This window comes from Oryza brachyantha, chromosome 5 (assembly GCF_000231095.2).
Source record: "Oryza brachyantha chromosome 5, ObraRS2, whole genome shotgun sequence".
Classification (NCBI taxonomy): domain Eukaryota; kingdom Viridiplantae; phylum Streptophyta; class Magnoliopsida; order Poales; family Poaceae; genus Oryza; species Oryza brachyantha.
Genome location: NC_023167.2, coordinates 14,709,661 through 14,725,694, shown reverse-complemented (window position 1 = coordinate 14,725,694; position 16,034 = coordinate 14,709,661). Strand labels below are relative to the sequence as shown.

The 16,034-nt window shown below is 40.6% G+C and overlaps 4 protein-coding genes across 4 annotated transcripts; 2 read left to right on the top strand and 2 right to left on the bottom strand.

The window, feature by feature from the left end:
* The first annotated feature begins 71 nt into the window (after nt 1–71).
* Nucleotides 72–1,570, top strand: LOC102710698 (uncharacterized protein At2g39795, mitochondrial). The gene is made up of 3 exons (XM_006654440.3): nt 72–359; nt 641–1,008; nt 1,100–1,570. The coding sequence occupies exons 1-3, from the start codon at nt 99–101 to the stop codon at nt 1,257–1,259; spliced, it is 789 nt and encodes a 262-aa protein (XP_006654503.1). The 5' UTR covers nt 72–98; the 3' UTR covers nt 1,260–1,570.
* A 734-nt stretch (nt 1,571–2,304) lies between these two features.
* On the bottom strand, nt 2,305–5,968 carry LOC102710498 (protein YIPF1 homolog). The gene is made up of 7 exons (XM_006655310.3): nt 5,737–5,968; nt 5,591–5,639; nt 5,382–5,468; nt 4,343–4,502; nt 3,594–3,864; nt 3,155–3,371; nt 2,305–2,602 (listed from the first exon to the last, which is right to left on the bottom strand). The coding sequence occupies exons 1-6, from the start codon at nt 5,788–5,790 to the stop codon at nt 3,180–3,182; spliced, it is 813 nt and encodes a 270-aa protein (XP_006655373.1). The 5' UTR covers nt 5,791–5,968; the 3' UTR covers nt 2,305–2,602; nt 3,155–3,179.
* An 829-nt stretch (nt 5,969–6,797) lies between these two features.
* LOC102710209 (uracil phosphoribosyltransferase) lies at nt 6,798–11,651 on the top strand. Its single transcript, XM_006655309.3, has 11 exons — nt 6,798–7,119; nt 7,214–7,292; nt 7,527–7,585; nt 8,010–8,087; nt 8,175–8,256; nt 8,721–8,769; nt 9,183–9,244; nt 10,215–10,282; nt 10,661–10,716; nt 10,803–10,850; nt 11,161–11,651. The coding sequence occupies exons 1-11, from the start codon at nt 6,853–6,855 to the stop codon at nt 11,210–11,212; spliced, it is 900 nt and encodes a 299-aa protein (XP_006655372.3). The 5' UTR covers nt 6,798–6,852; the 3' UTR covers nt 11,213–11,651.
* Nucleotides 11,652–11,688: 37 nt separating this feature from the next.
* On the bottom strand, nt 11,689–15,379 carry LOC102710406 (PRA1 family protein A1). The gene is made up of 8 exons (XM_006654439.3): nt 15,006–15,379; nt 13,224–13,264; nt 13,068–13,146; nt 12,648–12,734; nt 12,474–12,562; nt 12,308–12,379; nt 12,112–12,224; nt 11,689–11,986 (listed from the first exon to the last, which is right to left on the bottom strand). The coding sequence occupies exons 1-7, from the start codon at nt 15,161–15,163 to the stop codon at nt 12,121–12,123; spliced, it is 630 nt and encodes a 209-aa protein (XP_006654502.1). The 5' UTR covers nt 15,164–15,379; the 3' UTR covers nt 11,689–11,986; nt 12,112–12,120.
* Between the last annotated feature and the right edge of the window lie 655 nt (nt 15,380–16,034).

Below are 16,034 nucleotides of genomic sequence, written 5' to 3'. Positions count from 1 at the left end.
TCCAGATGCGTCGGGCACGCAGTGGTTTGTTTAGCACTTTAGCTCGGTGGAAATGGGGAAACCTGAGAAAACCCTCGCAAAAACCTTTTGCTGCGTCCATGGCCATCTCCTCCACCTTGCGCCGCGTCCCCTACTGTGCGCCCGCCGCGCGCGGCCTCCTCGCCGCCTGGGGCGCCGGATCCGGCGGCTTCGCTCTTCATCCGCGGAATCATGTCCACCGCCATGGCGCCTCGTCTGCGTCGCTTTTCTCTTCGCTGCCTGGTCTGCAGATGAGCGCCGCCGCGGCCGACGCGCAGCTCCTCCGGGTCATAAACATGGAGATCTCTTACGCCCAGAAAGATTGCAGGAATCGCAACTGGGTAATACTCATCTAGTCCATCTCCCTTACTGACGTTTTCCTTTTTGTGGATAGCAAGCTGAAAAAACCCCCCACAAAATCTACAATTAAATTAATCTTTAGAGCTTAGGCGGTGCTGGAATTGTATTTCAGTCACCAAACTGTGTTTCTTTTGTAATTGATGGACATATCTACTTATGTTTTGAAAGATGGCAGGAAGCTTACAGTGGACGATTTTGTGGATCCTAAAAGATTTCAGTTTTTTCAATATGGAATTGTTAATATGTGCTTATGTTCTTCCAGTCAAAGGAATTAGGTGAAAGCTTTCCTTTTGAAATCCAAGATAAGGATGGCACCGACAGGATAACACTTAAGAGGAGTGATCATAAAGAACAAATTGAAGTTGATGTGTTCTTGCCAAGCCCTGTCAACAAGGCTGAGGTAAATGGTGAGCAAGAGGACCAGTCTGAAGATGGCAAACGCAGCAGTCACACTGATAACGGTGTCCTGGCTCAGTATTGTATCCCTTTGATGGTGACGATTCGCAAAGGAGAAGCTTCGTACTTGCAAATCAGCTGTAGCTCTTACCCTAATGAACTGATCATTGAGAGCTTCTCGTTTGAACCAAATAATGGATCTGGTGATTCGGCTAGTCATGAAGCTAAGTTGAGGTGATAATCAACCGCGGTTTCATTATTCTATCTATGGTGTTTCACCATGCATGTTGCGGTCTTACTGATTGTGATATGCACTCTTTTGCAGTAATCTTCCTGAGGAATTTCAGAAGGTATTGTATTCCTACTTGAAAAGTAGGGGCATTTCAACGGATATTACCGACTTCATGCATGCTTACATGATAAACAAAGAGTGCCATGAATACTTGTCTTGGCTGAGAAAAGTGAAGGGTCTGATCATAAATTGAATAAAAGTAAGGAATATAAGCTTCGTCTTGTAATTTACGTAGTTTACTCATGTTTCTTTTCCTTGGTTTTTGAACCTTTTTCCAAGCAACTATGGGCAATGAGACGGTGCCGTAGTCCTGCTGCAAACGCAGTTCTAATTCTAATTGAGAGCTTTTAGTTTTACATCATCACATGTTGATGGCGGGAGCACAACATTTAATTTAGAAATGCCTTTTCTTTGGTATAAATTCTGTTTTCACCGGGTGAATATATGCCCAAAGAAAACTCAAAAGTTCAAAAACAAGTTTATATTTCCCAGTTCTGAATAGGAGCATTGACCAATTTAGCCTTTTGCTAACAAGTATTTCATCCGTTCTATATTATAGGACTTTTTATATTTGTCTAAATTTATCGATATATCAATCTAGATTCATTAGCATACATACAAATAAAGTCTAGAAAAACTTATAACTCGAAACGGAAGCAATAACAACCGTGACTAACGAGGCGGTGCTGCAGTTAATCAGCTAGAAACGTATGTGTATTTGCGCTGCGGCTTTACGTTCTTACACGTTACATTTGATGGAATCTACCATGACGATTGCAAATCACTACAACGTATGTAAGCACTTTTTAATGATACGTAAATCACGTCTTTATGCTTATAAGCAAAATTTAAATTTACAACATTAAATTTGAAGAAAATTTTAAGATTTTTTTATTGTAGTTTATTTTTAGGCTTTAATTTTAGACTACTAAGATAAGAGTATGTATATAAAAGTTTTATTAATAAATTATTTATCGTTTATAAATATGCCATTTAGCTTTTTTTTCCTTAAAAATCCATACAATCGCCCCCGTAAGCTTTTACTGATGCCGTAGTAAATTAACGTTAATCACGATCTTAGAATCGAGCACAGTTCAGTCCAGAATCATGAATTTCGTGGGCAGGTTCGAACGAGAAAAGCAAGTTGGCCGTTGGAAACCACATTTGATGAACCCATATACCTCGACTACTATAGCAGGTAACACGAAATTTGAAAATTGGTGCTACAGAGACATAGATTGATCAAACTACAAAGAGGAGTCAATCACTCAGCCATGAGCAGAAACACGCTAAGAATTTGTCAAAATAGTTATGGTACATCAAAATTTAGATGACAAATTCAGCAATTCTGATTTGAAACATACGATGCAGTTCTGCGAACTAAAGGGGTAAAAAAAAAACTTAGGAAGGAACAAAACACAAGGTCTATCAATCTAGAGTCAATATGTATGTTAAGTAAAAGACTAGTCCGTTTGGCCCTCAAAAGGATGCCCGCCAGAACAGAATGATGGGAGCAGACAAAAACGTCAAGCTCACCTGTCAAAAGCAAAATATAATGTATTAGAATACTTTGCCCCAATTTGATAATGAACAATGGTATGATAAGTAAGACCTACTACCTTTGTTTCATAAGCTTTTCTAGCATTGTCTAAATTCAACAATTGATCAATATATATAATTTATATATATGTATAGATTCATTAGTATCCATATGAATCTAGGCAAGACTAAAACTTACATTATAAAACGGAGGGAATAGTATTTTCTCCACCCAAAATAACTTTATTTTTTACCATCCTACATATACTAATACAAAATCAAAACTACTTATTCACTTTATCAAATCCCAATGCAATTGTCTCCTACTTTTTATTTACTTCTATTGCATGCGTTCACTACTTTCATAAACTAATGCAATAATTGCTCAAAAATAAAGTTATTTTGGACAAATAAGAGGGGGCAAAGATGTTCTTATTTTGGATCAGAGGAATTACTAAGTAATACTCATAAAGGCATGGCATGGACTGTTGGGAAGTGAGTGGTGCTGTGCTGTTATCTAGTCGCTAAAAGTTAAAAGGAGATGCAGACCTGAGCAACACCAAAAAAGACAATCTCAGGCGAAAAAGAAAACTTTGATGAACAGTGCCAGAGCAAACTGCAGCACTGCTGCACTAACAATCAGAACCATCATATCAGCTCCTTCAGTGCATTCCTTCAAGTTTGAGGAGATGAACCACGATGAAGCACCGCCAGCAAGGATTATGATGACCCACCGAAGAAATTCCACAGGAATAAGCAGCAGCACCTGAATCAAAGTAAAATAGTGCCTGCATTAGACATAGCAGCCTTCTTGAGCAGCAGGAACTGCAAGCCTAAATGCTGATAACATCATGGGTTGCTGTCTTGCTGATAACATCATGGGTTATTTTCACTGATAGTTAATTCCTGATACTAGATCTCTGAACCATTATATTTATTTGCATCAAAGTAATAGTGAGTAAGGAAATGAATAGCAGTGAATACTTACAGATGCTGGGATGAAGATAAACAGAGAATATCCCCACATGCACCAAAACCGAACAAGACTTGGGCGTGACCCAAAATACTGAAACAGGAAAAAGAATACAGCAGGCACTACAGCAGCATAACCATACATGACCGATGCTGCCCAGTTGAAATAGCCAACATCAAAGTTCCATATGTTCAGATCTGTTTTCCTTTGCATCAGATAAGTGGCAAAGTTTCCAAATGCAGCTAGCATGAATATCAGTGTTGTTGTGATCCATAAGGGCCCATACCTGCAGATATCATAATGATTTATCGCATATGAATAAGTAGGCTCCAGGTATCAAAATGATTACAATGCAAAAGTGTAGATGATTCACTACAAAACGCACCAAAACAATATTGGGTCAAAAGTCCATTGACAAACTTTTGATAAACAATCCCTTGCAGTATATACCTTAGCACTTTTACAATATGCTTTTGTAAAACATACAGCACCCCACCTTCCAAATGCCTATATCAAGCTGAAACTGCTCCGAAGCATATTTATGGCATGTTATATACTTATATGCAACTTAACACATCACTTGCGCATTAACAACAGATTATATAAGGTAGACAAACAATTGTATGGCCCTTCACTGTAATTCTATCCTATCATGAAACCATTTGTTAGAAATTATGACATCAATACCATCGGGTACTTACAGGTCCAACTTTTTAAACTAGAAGAGTGACTACATATTGGTAGTAGCTTAATAGGATACTTACATGTCAGGATTAGCATCGATCTTCCTGAAAAATCCATCCATTGGATAAACTGAACTGATGAGCCTGTCAACCACAGCATCAGTATCAACATTGAAATATGGAGCATAAGATGCAATGTTGAAGTATCCTCTCCAGTTTGTTTGAGGTTCTACATCTCCGTCTGAAAAAAGTAAGGAGCAACAGATGGGAAAGGATAATCAGTACCATGTCATCTAAGATCCAGCTTTGAGTAAGGTACAATAACTGCGGTAACTCTGTAACTGAAACAGTTGCAGTTCTTCGTTCAGTTGGAAATGGTTAGAATATCACTATCATATTTTCATTTCTGAAGATCTGAACATTTCATTAGGTGCACAGAAAACCACACTCCATAGAACAGACACCTCAAACAAATAACTTAAGCAAAAGTGCTCTGAGGTTCTTGGATATCTACAAGATAAGAAATTGCACTGCAAGATCTATTTCTACAGAGCTATAAAAAGTCCATCAACAAAATAGTTGTTGTTTTATGAGCTTTACTTTAAATATTTTTTGAACATGAATCTTAAACAGAAGCATCAAAGCAGTACCAGGTTAATACTATGTGGTTATATTTGGGTGGAAATCATACTTCTTAGTGTGCGAGGCCATCTCTAGCATACATCCCTTAAAAAATATTCAGGATGAAAAACATGGGATTACAATGTAATCATTTGAAATGAAATATAATTTAATGACATTACTCGGTTAAGAACACCAAAAGTATTTCTTGCAAAGTGCATATGCGCTCTTGAACCCATCGTGCCCCTTTTAAGATCGAAATGTTAAGCACTTAAGCTTTCGACTGTTATACACTCTTGGGACTTGGCATACCCACTAATCTGATATCGGTGTATCAAGAGAGCAGAACACCCACTAATCATGTCCCATAAGCAAGTAAAAATACCACAGAACTACCCATTGCACCAAAACACACACCCTAATCTGAAAGTGGTGTATTGAGAGGGCACGATCCAACAGAGTACTTTTGCATAATCTTAACACAGCGACATGTTGTTACCTAAAGGGGTCCCTGCAGGCTGATACCCTCCTCCTCCACCATTAGCACCAAGAACAGGCGGAAACTGTTGCAAACGCGAGGTGCCAGCTGCATTTCCAACCGAAACCTAATCAGCAATCGGTGACAATTGCAATGGCACCAACCTAAAACCCAACACGCACGCGGGAGAGAGAGGGAGGGAGGGAGGGGGGAGGGGGTGGGGGTGCTACCATCGGCGACGGGGGCGGGCTTCCTCTCCTCGGGGGTGACGGTCACGGCCTACACAAACGACCATCAATACCACCCAATCACTCCAAGAAAGGAATCGCACGAAACGAGAGCGCGGAGAGGATAGGAGAAGGCGGGATCGGTTTACGGGGACGGAGCCGAGGAGGTGGCTGGTGGGGAGGTTGGCGTAGCCCTCGTCCATGGCGGCCGCCCTCGCTCCCGGAGTGGTCGTGGCGCCGCGCTCTCAGCAGCCGCGCATCGCCGCGTCGCCGGAGATCGGAGGATTCGGGCTTGTCGTGGTGGGAGGTGGGGAAAGAGGGGATGGGAAACACCTCCTACCGTGGGGAAGTCGTCGTCGTGCGTCCTCAGTTTTGCTTCCAAAGGAAGGAGGCGTCACGAGTCACTCCCTCTGGAGCAGGTGCAGCGGTTAGATTTGGTAGCCCGTTGCACAGAACCTTTGGCCCACTATTGGCCCTGACAATCAAGGAAGCCCATCCACGACCATTGATAGGATTTTGATTTCACATTGTCCGTACATTCTAATGGTATTTAAATTTTAAAAAATCACAATAAATTGTTAATATTATCTTTTTTATATGTTATATTTTAATTGTTACATATATTTATTATTGAAATATGAGTCTATTAATCTCACGGAGTCACAGTTCTTTTCTTTTTGTAATAAGTAGATTTATGAGAACGGTATATATTTGAAATCCGTCATTATTTTTTCTTTTAACGATAGAGTATTGATAGAAAACAAGTAACTAGTGGTATAGATTATTTTTTATTCAGATTCACTGCCACCGCCCCTAAATTACCTAAATTACAGTAGTATAGATTATTGTCTCGCGAATATGGATGAATCAGAATTTCAGCTTATGAAAACAACGCTTAGTCTTCTGCCACGTGTGAATTGGGGAATTTTGAAGTTTCGCACCAAGATGGATAAATTTTGAAATTGCTTTTGCATAAAGTTGAGAAAAATATGGTTTTCAAACCAATGTAAATTAAAAGTGCTATCTTCAACAGATTATTGTATGGACTAGAATCTCAAACTCAGGTGACATGGTGATTTTTTTGCGAATTTCTCTCTAAGCAATTCCAAAGTTTATCCATCCATCTTGATGCAAAGCTGCAAAATTCCCCATTCCCACGTGGCAGAAGACTCTGAACCGCGCGACCCCACCGTATCCCACCTTCGCTCGCTCACCTCACTGCCCTCGCTTTCGCCTCGCATCCGCCCCGCACCTCGTCCCTCGCCATGCCGTCGGTCGCCACGGCCGCAGCTGCGGCGGCCGCGGGCGCGCCTCTCCGCCGCCGCCCGGGCGCGTCACGTCGCCAGCCCGCGCGCGCCTCCTCCTCCTCCTCCCTCCCCTCCCCCGCGCTCGCCAGGTCCACGCGCCTCGCCGCCACCACCTCCTTCCCGCCGCTCGTCCGCAGGGCCAGGCCGTCGCTGGCGGCGGCACGGGCGGCGAGCCCCGACGCCTCTACGGGGGCACGGTTGCCCACCTCCGGCGGCCAGATGCTGGTACGGATCTGGCTGCCTCTGTTTGTTCTTAGTTTATTCATTTTTGCACGTGCGCGCTAACCTCACCTGGGCTCGTGGTGTTTTTGTCCTGCAGGTGTTCGTGCCCCCGCACCCGCTGATAAAGCACTGGGTCTCCGTCCTGCGCAATGAGCAGACGCCCTGCGCCATCTTCAGTGAGTGTGCTTCTGAATGGCGTACGAGTTGATAATAGTACTGGGAAATGAGGAATAGCAAACTATTTGTTAGAAATTAGTAGTTGATGAAGCAAGGGCATGGGTTACCGTGTTGATACTTGATAGCAGTGAAGTGATGATGATATAAAGTGTGCTTACCACCACTGTAAAATTGGCTAATTGTTGCGATAAAGCCTGTGCTAAGATAACACTAGCAATCTGTTGTTGTGGTAGAGAGTGCCATGGCGGAGCTTGGTCGGCTGCTCATATACGAAGCTTCCAGAGATTGGCTGGTGAGTGGGAAACTTCGATGGCTGAGCATTTGTCTGTTAGTTTTTTCTAGGACCTGCCTTTTCTGAAGCTCGGGACTTAATTAAGTTGTCTAAAAGATTGGTGCCTGCTAAGTTATGAAATTGTATGTATATTGGTACCTTGCAAAACAGTGAAGCACACAAATATCTTAAGTTCTTATTGTAACAATGAAGCACTCAAATACCTTAAGTTCTTATTGTAGCTCATAATGCTTTCATTTTGCACCTTTTCTGCATGTAGTTAATTTTCCACATACACATGTTTCGACTGCGAACAATTCATTGCTTTACAGAACTGTAAAATATTAGTCATGAACTCATGATTACCTTTTGTCAGTCAATACTCATTAGACACTTCCTTGTTGAGAGAATGACGCCATGCTAACTTGTTCTGAAACTTTTGCAGCCTACAATCACAGGAGAGATCCAAACACCTATAGCTGTTTCAAGTGTTGAATTTATTGACCCAAGGGAGCCTGTCATGGTAAATCTGATTATTAAAACTAGATACTTATATAGTATTTTTATTTTTTGGAAATATATTTAGACTTTCCATTAGCGTGTCTAACAGGTTGTTCCGATACTGAGAGCTGGTCTTGCTCTGGCTGAAAACGCTTCGTCAGTTCTGCCAGCCACCAAAACTTATCACCTTGGTAAGTTGGTTGTGTAATGTCTAGTGAATTAGAACCACATGTTGCCCTTTTTGGAAAATTTCAATAACTTTGCTCGCACCACAATTTACATAGACTGCATTGTTGGCACTCATGCAATCTATCCCAATTTGTTTATTTCCCTAAGTAGCAATGCTGGATATGCACGGATGGGTCATGGGACCAGAAATATAAAGTTGAAATATGCATGATGCAACCTAGATATTTGCTACTTCATCGCAAGTCACGTTATCATTCTACTTTCTAATGGTTTGTTTTTCACAAATAAGCTCTTCTGCATGTAGTAACTAGATTGAAAAATCTAAAGCTAATCAAAATTAATTTCATGTCTTTTAAATCCAACACTGCAGTAGGCTTTGTCAACTACTTATCTGAATTCCAAATTAATCTACATCTTGAAAACTATGCATAATTATTCTTATGTGTCTATCTCTCTGAACTTGAAGGCCTGCGTAGGGATGAAGAAACACTTGAGCCTTCAATATATCTCAACAAGTATGTACTAAGTTCCTTCCCCTTCTCTTCTTACACATCCCGTGTTTTTGTTCACAGAAGTGCATATGTTTGATGACCACTCTCTAGTTTTGATTAGATTCCATAATAAACATTTTACCCTTAAATCGCAATGCAACCGATATTACTACACAAGTAGATTGCCTTATCGGCTTGTCCTGATGCTTTTTAGTTCTGTGGCAAATTACTAGAGGCAAAAGCTAGGTTATGTTGATAATAATTTCTGGTGATTTGTAACAGTAAGATCTTTTCCTTTCATACCAGCTGTTTTGCTCTTTTGTTTCCAATTTTTCAAAAGAATTTGAATACCTGGGCAAATTATAATTTTCTGCTCCCTGCATAACCTTCTGTTTGGATTCCCCCCCCCCCCCCCCCCCCCCCCCCTCTTAATACAGCTTGCCAGACAAGATTCCAGAGGGGACTCGAGTGCTAGTTGTTGATCCAATGCTGGCCACAGGTAATCTTTAGCTCTTCCAAAAGAATTTATATGTTGCCTAATATTTTCTTCTTTGGCAATTTGCAAGTTTTTGTATATACAAGAGGAATAAATAACTTTAATAAGCAGCGCAACCCCAATATTCAGTGATGAATGTATTCTTGTTCTCTGTTACTTGCATGCTGTGCAGTGTCATCTCAAGTAACTGGTGGTTAGTCCCCTCAAAGGGAGAAAAAGTAGTTTTTGTTCCTGAGCAGTGTTAAACTGCCAGTTGTACCTAAAATGTTGTTGAATATGGAATTAAAGTAACAGAGAACATGGAATCTTGTCTAGGGCATGAGAAAGAAAAAAATATGGAATTAAAGTCAATGTGTTGCCTAGGGCATGAGAATGTGAATATTCTCCATTTCACTCAGGAAAGAACATCATCACTACGTCACAGCTGAGTAGAAAGGGGATGCTGCTTTATTTCAGTTCTTTCATTTGTTGGAGGTCATTCAACGTTTAACAGAGATATAGTGCTAAGATAAAACTGAACGCCCTCAGATGCTCTACAAGTGAGATATGGATTAGTAATTCTTTAAGTAATATAGATTATAAGACAGTATTTACTTCCTAGTTTTTCCTGCAGACAAATTTGTTCACCTTCAAACATCCAAGAATTTTAAGAATACAGATTGCACACTAAGATTTGCTTTTGCAGATCTTTTAGTTTAGTGCCTCATGAACCCATATATCCTGCGTTTTAAATATCAGGCAAATGCTAAGCTCCAGTATGTTAAATTGTGGGATATCTAGGCACTATTTCTCGCATTTTTAGTCCATGCCATGAAAATCGTGGATTATACCCTTGCAATGCAAATATCACTTGTCATAACCTAATTATTACTACAAGAACAAATACACAGTGGTCTGTGTAGCAGAACGGTATGTTCTACTGTAATTATCATGAGCCAGGAATCCCTGATATACATTGAACTTACTCCTCTAGGTGGGACCATTGTTGCTGCCATTGACTTGTTGGTTGAACGTGGAGTTACAAGCAAGCAGATTAAAGTTGTAAGTTCTTGAAACTTACCCTGTTTTCCCAGCAATTTTCACATTTTGGTCTTTTGAAAAACTTATTTTATAAATAGACCTCTGAAAAAACTTATTGTATAAATAAACCTTTTTGACCGCGCCAACGTCATTGGCGTCGCCGTCCTCCTGACACACGAACCTAACATCATTAAACGTTGAATGTCATTGGCGTCGTCCTATACAACGATGGCGCCAATGACGTTGGCGCGGTCAAAAAAGTCCATTTGTGCAATAAGTTTTTTTAAAGGTCTATTTGTAAAATAAGTTTTTCAAAAGAACGAAAATGTCAAAATTCCAGCCGTTTTCCAGTACTGCATTGCTCATTCATCGACCTGACACACTGGATTTGTAATGCAGGTATCTGCTGTTGCAGCACCTCCTGCTCTTCAGAGGCTCAGCAACAGGTTCCCTGGGTAAAGAACAAATAAGCCATACCTTCTGCATCACAAATTCTTCTTGTTTATTAAATGGCATTAACTTTTTTTCTTTTGGGTTCTAGGCTCCACGTTTACACGGGAACAATTGATTCCGAAGTTGATGAGAGAGGGTACTATCATTACGAGTTTCTAACAACACCCTTGTTGTTTTGCTTTTGCTTATACTTATAAACCAAATTTAAATTTTCAACCTTAAATTCAGAATTGATTTTGAAGTTTATTTTTATCGTAGTTTATTTTTTAGCATTTACTTTTAAGATTGCTAAGAACACGCATATATAAGTTTTTTTTTTTTTGCAAATGTCTTTTGGCCAAACGATCACCCCCTTATTCTCTGCATATCCTGCAAAATTTGCATCAGGCCTGTAATCGCGACCTTTCAGTGGATTAATGGCCTCCATATCTGATTTGTTCCCACAGGTTCATAGTTCCGGGGTTGGGAGATGCCGGCGATAGAAGCTTCGCCACATAATTGTACTAAGTTTGTGCAGCAGCTGTTCTATCTCTACCAGCGAGTTTGGCGTAAGCAAAAGTTTTCCCTACGATTCGAGTGCTTGGAATATGGGAGTTAGACCAGTCTGTCGTTCTATTGTATTCACCTGTTAATTCCATTCGTTGGAGAATCTCACTTCCTAGCTCATTATTTTGTAATTATCCATTTTTTAACAATTTTTTGGGATGTCTCTTTTTAATCTTACATATTTGTAGATACTCCCTGGGAAAGAATGTTGACAGTGTTTATTCCAATCAAAATAATAAAGCAAAAGGAAGTAGTGTTCTCTTAGTCTACACTTGGGAACACCATATTAGTGTGTAATAGCTCATGGTTAATGATTGAAGAAGCGGATACACTTCTTGCCACTTCTTGCTACATCGCAGCAATATATCTTAATACTTCTTCAGAGGCAACCCAGAATAGAATGGTTCAAACTGCGGAAACATGAAAGATTTCAACAAACAATATATGCTGCGTTGGTTAGAATATTGTTTACATCCTTTACATGCTGTTCTTTCTCCAATGTTTGGTTAGGGAGAAGTCCAAGTGAACAGTAATTGTGACCTGGAAGGCTGCATACCAAGTGTAGCATCATCATCTACTGAGCCAGTCCAGGTCCACCTCCAAAACGAGCAAGTAACAATGCAGCGCAGCTGCCTGTCACCATGGTTCATATCTCGTTATCTCCCACAAACACAATCCACAAACAGCAGGGAAGTTTCAGCACTAGGCACTTCTTACCACATGAACCTGCATAGAGAAACAAAACAAGCTCCAACTTTAACCAAATAGTGAATGTAATAGAAAATGGCACATAAAGCATCAGGGACAGATAAAGCTATGGTTCTACAGACTTAACCAGGCACAGCACTTACATAGGGATCTTAAAGCTCGCTATAATTCCTCCAAACAGCTCGGAATTCTTCTCTGAATGTATTCAGACGTGCTTTCAGATTAGGTGTTCTGAAGCTGGCATGAAGCAGAGTTGCTGCAAATTAAAAACAAAAAGGTATAAGAGCAATCCAAGATGTATATCTATCATTTAAAAATCAAATCTCAAATCCTCCCTACCAAATAAAGCGATTAAAAGGGCCCATAGAACTGTGAGGAGACTGCAGGAAGTCAACCAAAGCATGCAACTAACTGAAAATAGAATAGAAAAAGGATTAGCTTCAGTTTTTCAGAACTATGCTACATGAAATAGGATTATAGGAAGAAAGTTTGCTGTGCTGAACACCTGCAGAAAATAACAACACAAATAGCCACCGAGGTCGCCCGCAAATATGAATCGACCTCTTTGAACTTGGTCGACCACGAAGAACAGGTCTGTCAATGATGGTGACAAAAGTATTAATAACATGCTCTAGTGAATCACGGCAAATAAATAAAATATGAAAACTAAAATCCTCACGTTATTGGTGGTCTCATTTTTGCAGCTAAATGTGGTGAAAATTGTCTGACAGTCCTTGTGACTTTCTCATTGAAAGTGACTGCAAAGCTGAAGAATCAAAAATAATAATTAGTCTACTAGTCCTCCTATGATCAAAATGTAAATCATTAAGTGTTAGCTCACCACAAAATTATGCATGGACATGCTTAAGGAATTTGAGAACTATCACTACTAATATAAGGGAAAATAACCTGCACGTGTACTATTCATTAATCTTTTTAGTAGTAATGCTAGAATAATACATCCTGGGCATTCAGAACAGTTAGGCATAGTTTGATGTAATCATGTTCTATCTGAATGAGATTGTTCTTTACTTATCTAAATGGAAGAATTTAGAGAAAAATTACAAGGAAGATTGCTATTAGTAAAGTATTTATGCACCTGTCATTAAGAAATGCAATGCTGACTCCAGTCATAAAGGCTGCAAGTATAGCAACCGGCTTCCAAATGAAGCCTATCCCTGCATATAACAAAGGCAGCATGTCAAAATCTATCAAGTCAGGAATAAGAGGCAACATTCAAAAATTTTTTGCCTACCAAGGATGAACATGATCAAAATGAAGTAGTTTGTCCTGTAGCTGCAGACCAAATAAATGAGGGAGAACTTCAGTACAAGATAAAATGATAACATACAACCCGTACATCTTTCATAAGGAACTTGTAAAGCTTCCAAATGCATGAATTGTTACTTTTAGTATGATAGTTAACAGTACATCCAGTTATTAGAACAAATGGTTTTGGACATTCACATATTATCTAGAACACAAAGAGCAATAAGTTCAACGGTTAAGTATTTATAAAACCACAAAAAACTGTAGTGTCTGAAACTATTTTCCCTTTTGTGTGTGAAAATATATGAAATTACTTTTCAAGATAAGGTGGTGTTTAGATTGAGAAAATTTTTGGGAGAAGTGTCACGTCAAATGTTTGACCGGATGTCAGAAAGGGTTTTCGGATACGGATGAAAAAACGAATTTCACGGCTAGCCTAGAAACCGCGAGACGAATCTTTTGAGCCTAAGTAATTCGTCATTAGCACATGTTGGTTACTATAGCACTTATGACTAATCATGGACTAATTAGGCTCAAAAGATTCGTCTCAAGATTTCTTCCATAATTGTGTAATTAGTTTTTTGGTTCATTTATGTTTAATGCTTTATTTAGGTGTCCAAAAATTTAATGTGATGTTTTCGGAAAAAGATTTTGGGAACTAAACAAGGCCTAAATCTACAGATATGGTTTTTCATGTATTGAATCCAAAGCACAAACAGTTAAAACGTTTTGACACAGTTTTGAAAGTTTGACTAGATGTATGTTCAACATGGCATGATTTCTAACAAGGGTATTACTTTGCCTATCACTTTTGTTATCAGAAACATTAAGTGCAGCAAAAACCGTGGTTACACCACTTAGCACCTACAACCTGAGTTCAACAGATCTGTAATTAAGTAAATAAAAACTCTAGTTCATCCAATGCATCTTACAGATTTAATGGAGTCCAGCAAGAAACACCCAACATCTTTGACACAAGTACAAAATGACGTATAAAAAAATTCTAACATGGCTGGCCAATCCTGCTTAGGTCCACATGATTGCCAATTAAATGCCAGGTGCATCTGCCGCCTAACTAGTGCTTAGCGCCTTGGCAAAAATTGCCTCTAAGCAGAATCGATAGTTGACAATAAATATGCTGATCGCTGAAGATCATGATATCATGGATAGTATCATCAGTATCAATAGTTGATGATAGCCTGGGAAGCTAAGCCTAAAATATTTGTTTTGAGTTTTCATCAAATATAATATACTACTCCTAGATAGATATATGCCAGGAACAAGCATAGCCTACTCAAGTGAAAACAAAGAGCAGCATGCCTTTATTATCTACTTCACCATGCTATTAACTCATCAGAGATTTCGAAACAAATAGCTCACAACCTAATACCATGAAGCAGATGCTGCCTATGTGATTCCTTTTCTCACCACGGAACTTGCTGAACATAGTACGATTGTGGATTCACCTATATAGCTACATTATATGAAGGTTACAACACCATTTCCGTGGAGATATAAAACCACAGAAGATGTCTCGATGTGCACGCATGTACCCAATTATACTCCCTAGAGGAAAAAGCGCTTGATCCATTATCAAATTCACTGAGAACACCAACAATCCGCCCCCCCCCCCCCCCAATCGATTAATCTAAAACCCCGCCTCCACGCACAAATCCGCTCGGATTCAACACCAATCTCGACATAGAAACCCCCAAACTCCCGACGAATCGTGGGACGGGCAATTGGGAAGTAAAGAGGGAGATCGTACTAGTAGAGATTGCACTTGAGGCGGCTGGTCCACTTGGAGTAGGAGCGGGGGACGGTGAAGCGGGAGAAGAACTCCGGCACGGGTCGCGGCGGCGTGGACCAGTCCACCTCCCGCAGTGCGTCCACCAGGTCCTCCGCCGTCACCGCGCTCCAGTCCATCGCCGGGCGATCCCCCTCCGAACCCTAGCGAGAGCGCGAGGAGCGGGGCCTGTAGATTGCAGGGAGCGGCGGCGGGACGGATGGGCGGCTGGCTCGGTCGTGCGTGCCTGCGTGCGCGAGAGGCGAGACGGCGAGAGCTCTTTTCCTTTTTCCTCCCCCTCTTTCCGTTCGGTTTTGGGGGATTTTGGACCACCGTGGAGGCGTGCGGAGGAGGGGAATCGGGGGAGAAGCGTTGTTGCCTTGCCCGCAGCTAGCAGCATCGAGCGTTGGCCCGCCGCGTGCTTTTTCCTTCGCTTGGTTTGCTTGCTTGCCGTGCGGTGTGGGCGGCGTGGTCGCGGTCTCGCGGACTCCGACTCCGACTCCGAACGGGTTTGCCAACTGAGCCGGGAAGAATTTGCCATCAGGCCGCGTTCGCCATCGTACAATAGCAGGCTAGTAGCTTCAAATTTATAACTAGCTACGACACACAGATTCTAAGACATAGCGTGTATAATATATAAGACATGGTAGTATATGTTTTATATCTAGCTATTAGCTATTGTATAAATTGACTATTAGATTAACTGTATGATTCCTCTTGAGCCAGAGATCCGGAGCCACTTAGGGTGTCAACAATGGAGACTACTTGCCACATAAGAGAGGTTTTTTTGAAGCTACTGACTCTTTAGTGCAAGCCACCCCTATGTATATTTTCATTTCAGCCCTTACTTATTTTTGTGTTGGGCCCTATAAGACTTTTTTTCATCAAATCACTTTAGAATTTTGCATTTTGGACCTTATGATAAAAACAAAAGGTGCATATCTGTCCTTTCACTCCATGCTTATGATAAAAACAAAAGGTGTATATCCGCCCTTCCACTCCATGCGCCCC

Coding starts and splice junctions, on each gene's coding strand:
- LOC102710698 (XM_006654440.3), top strand. CDS start 99: ATGGCCATCTCCTCCACCTTGCGCCGCGTCCCCTACTGTGCGCCCGCC. Junction 360..640: donor ATTGCAGGAATCGCAACTGG/GTAATACTCATC, acceptor ATGTTCTTCCAG/TCAAAGGAATTAGGTGAAAG. Junction 1,009..1,099: donor AGTCATGAAGCTAAGTTGAG/GTGATAATCAAC, acceptor ACTCTTTTGCAG/TAATCTTCCTGAGGAATTTC.
- LOC102710498 (XM_006655310.3), bottom strand. CDS start 5,790: ATGGACGAGGGCTACGCCAACCTCCCCACCAGCCACCTCCTCGGCTCC. Junction 5,640..5,736: donor ACCTCCTCGGCTCCGTCCCC/GTAAACCGATCC, acceptor TCGTTTGTGTAG/GCCGTGACCGTCACCCCCGA. Junction 4,503..5,381: donor GCCTGCAGGGACCCCTTTAG/GTAACAACATGT, acceptor TACTTTTTTCAG/ACGGAGATGTAGAACCTCAA.
- LOC102710209 (XM_006655309.3), top strand. CDS start 6,853: ATGCCGTCGGTCGCCACGGCCGCAGCTGCGGCGGCCGCGGGCGCGCCT. Junction 7,586..8,009: donor AAGCTTCCAGAGATTGGCTG/GTGAGTGGGAAA, acceptor AAACTTTTGCAG/CCTACAATCACAGGAGAGAT. Junction 8,257..8,720: donor CACCAAAACTTATCACCTTG/GTAAGTTGGTTG, acceptor CTGAACTTGAAG/GCCTGCGTAGGGATGAAGAA.
- LOC102710406 (XM_006654439.3), bottom strand. CDS start 15,163: ATGGACTGGAGCGCGGTGACGGCGGAGGACCTGGTGGACGCACTGCGG. Junction 12,735..13,067: donor ATTGCATTTCTTAATGACAG/GTGCATAAATAC, acceptor TTGATTCTTCAG/CTTTGCAGTCACTTTCAATG. Junction 12,563..12,647: donor AAAATGAGACCACCAATAAC/GTGAGGATTTTA, acceptor CATCATTGACAG/ACCTGTTCTTCGTGGTCGAC.